General features: G+C 26.5%; 1 protein-coding gene across 1 annotated transcript; it reads left to right on the forward strand.

The window, feature by feature from the left end:
* The first annotated feature begins 1,004 nt into the window (after positions 1-1,004).
* LOC124943663 (transcription factor SRM1-like) lies at positions 1,005-1,795 on the forward strand. Its single transcript, XM_047484140.1, has 2 exons — positions 1,005-1,330; positions 1,404-1,795. The coding sequence occupies exons 1-2, from the start codon at positions 1,005-1,007 to the stop codon at positions 1,699-1,701; spliced, it is 624 nt and encodes a 207-aa protein (XP_047340096.1). The 3' UTR covers positions 1,702-1,795.
* The last annotated feature ends 931 nt before the right edge of the window (positions 1,796-2,726 follow it).

Consider the following 2,726-nt stretch of genomic DNA (forward strand, 5'->3'; position numbering starts at 1 on the left):
AATTTGATAATATTGCATGTTAAGTTGATTGTCATTTAAACTATCCTGATATGCTAAATTACTATACTAATGCAAAATTTTAATTGAGCACATTTATAATAATAATAATAAAATTCAAACATAACTATAATACGATAATTATATAAAAATAATTTTAAATTCAATAAAATTAAATTTCTTTTACAAACAATAAACATAATACATTAATATCATTTGAACTCACATATTTCTTTATATTATAATTTTATAAAAATTAAAATTTAAAATTCAGTAATATTAAATTTCATATACAAACAGTAAAATTAATACATTAAATATTATTTGAACTCATATATTTGTTTTTTAATTTAGAATCTAACATTTACACATATTAATGACCTTCACTTCAACTTTAAATATTTTAATTGAGAATAATAATTTAGTGATATTTGATTTAAGAAACACTCTTGTTAACTCATATATTTTATATTTTTACAAATATATATTTATAATTCATTTTTAGTCTTTTAATATATTAAATATTTTTGTTAATGAAAATATTAGTATTCACATGTTATTTTTATAATAAAATATTATAATTTAAATTTCTATTTATTTATTTATTTATTTATTTATACTGATATAAATATTAGTTTTATTAGACTACTTTTATTATAAATGATTTAATTTAACTAAATTTAATATTAAAAACAATATGTAACTGTTTATTGAAATTGATAATTATGTGATTGAGGTAATCTAAATAAAATCAGTTAAAGAAATTACTACCTAACCCATTTATTGATTCCAAAAATCTCAATTTCAAATATCACCCCATCTCTAAATAATTGACTAAAGAAAGATTAAAAAAAGCTACTACTTTTTAGAGGATGTTATTATGGAACTAGAGGCCTCTTAGATAGCACGGCCAATAAATAAAATTAGTTCTTCACTATCAGTCTATCACCATCTCACTTTGCGATCTTATAAATAAACTAAGTTCTGAATACATAAGTGATAAGAAAATGAGTGCCGAACATCATAACCATGGTCGTTTCACATCCTCTTGGAACAGTGTTGAGAATAAAGTTTTTGAGCAAGCACTCGCGAAATACTCTGAGGACCATGGTGATAGTGCTGGTAGATGGGCGAATATCGCAGCCCAAGTTCCAGGAAAGTCAATGGAAGAGATTAAGCGTCATTACGATCTCTTAATCGATGATGTTAGGCGCATAGAAGCTGGCTTCATCCCTCTACCAAACTATGAATTAAGCATCCATGAAGAAGACAATGAACCAATGCCAAAACATCTTCGTCGAAGGAGTATCCCTTGGACGGAGAATGAACACAAGTAAATTCTTTTATTTTATGGCATAACTTGATCAATGTTTTTCGCAATTTGATGGATTGATTTTTGTGTGCAGATTATTTCTGTTAGGTTTGCAAAAGTATGGAAAAGGTGATTGGCGGAGCATAGCCCGTAAGTCTGTTATGACGAGGACCGCAGTTCAAGTCGCGAGCCACGCACAAAAGTATTTTGCTCGTCAAAATGCAATTCTTGCAGAAAAGAAGAGGTCTAGCATTCACGACATGACTATCAATTCCAACAACCCACTACAACAACAACACAACATGGATCCTTCTACTGCACATTCCGTTGGCATGCCCATCGAACTTCCTCCCTTTCCACCTCAAATATGGTGGGATGCACCCTCTCAATGAAATAAAAATCAAATTAACAATATAAACAATTTGGTTGGTGGAGTTTGTACTAGAATAAAATAAATATTTAATAAGTTGATTGTTACATTGGTTTTGTTTGCATCTTCATGTTAACTTTGTAACAATTCATCAAATAATAATTTTAAACTTTTCAGAAGATGTTTTTTGTATTTTTTTCTTATAATTGAATAGTGCAAAACTAAAAACTTTAGAAAAAATTATTAATATTGATATCATTAATAATTTAATATATTATTTTCTGAAGAAAAGAAAGTTGAATATTTTATTGTATAAACAAATATCAATTGAAGCCCCCATTACATATAGGTGGTGTGCCACCCATGAACTTTGAAAATCAACCCCTTCTATAAAACATCATTTCTGGAAGATCTACTTAGAATTAACTAGTTTAATTCCTTATGCCCAAGACCAAGAATAAAAGTATAATTCAAGATGGTGTAAAGAATTCAATCGATAAACATCAATAGAGGACAACAGTAAAATTATAATATAAAACATAAGAATTTTATTGATTTATTTTGTATGGTTCGAAAAATTCTCCTGCATCCACTTTGCAAGGGCATGGTCTCTTATAAATTCAACAAATTGTACTTAATTCCTTAATAATTTAAATTTCAATATGAACTCAAAAGATATATATTATTCTTGATTAGATTCTAGTTTAGATCAAAGTATTACAACAAAAAAATTATGCTTTATTTGGAAGTTTCATATATCATCAGAAAAATTTAGGGTAGAACAACCTGGATTATTAAACTAGTTAAATAAATATGTGGACAACAAAAAGGAGAGGTGGATTGTTCTATTACAATCAAAGAGGCCAGACTTCTTCTTTTCCTCTTAATAAGATATTGTTTTTTCTAAATTTTTCATGTTAAAAATTATGTTTTTGGTGAAGTAAATTTTTAGAAGGATAAAATATTTTTAAATAAAAAATTTAGATAAACAATGTTACGAGATTATTTTATAATAAATTAAAATCGAGGTACAAATAACACTGATAA

This window comes from Impatiens glandulifera, chromosome 6, assembly GCF_907164915.1.
Source record: "Impatiens glandulifera chromosome 6, dImpGla2.1, whole genome shotgun sequence".
In the NCBI taxonomy this organism is placed as follows: Eukaryota; Viridiplantae; Streptophyta; class Magnoliopsida; order Ericales; family Balsaminaceae; genus Impatiens; species Impatiens glandulifera.

Bases quoted from the DNA above. Each gene is read 5' to 3' on its own strand.
- LOC124943663 (XM_047484140.1), top strand. From the start codon at position 1,005: ATGAGTGCCGAACATCATAACCATGGTCGTTTCACATCCTCTTGGAAC. The intron at 1,331-1,403 runs GTAAATTCTTTT...TTTTGTGTGCAG, and splicing joins TGGACGGAGAATGAACACAA to ATTATTTCTGTTAGGTTTGC.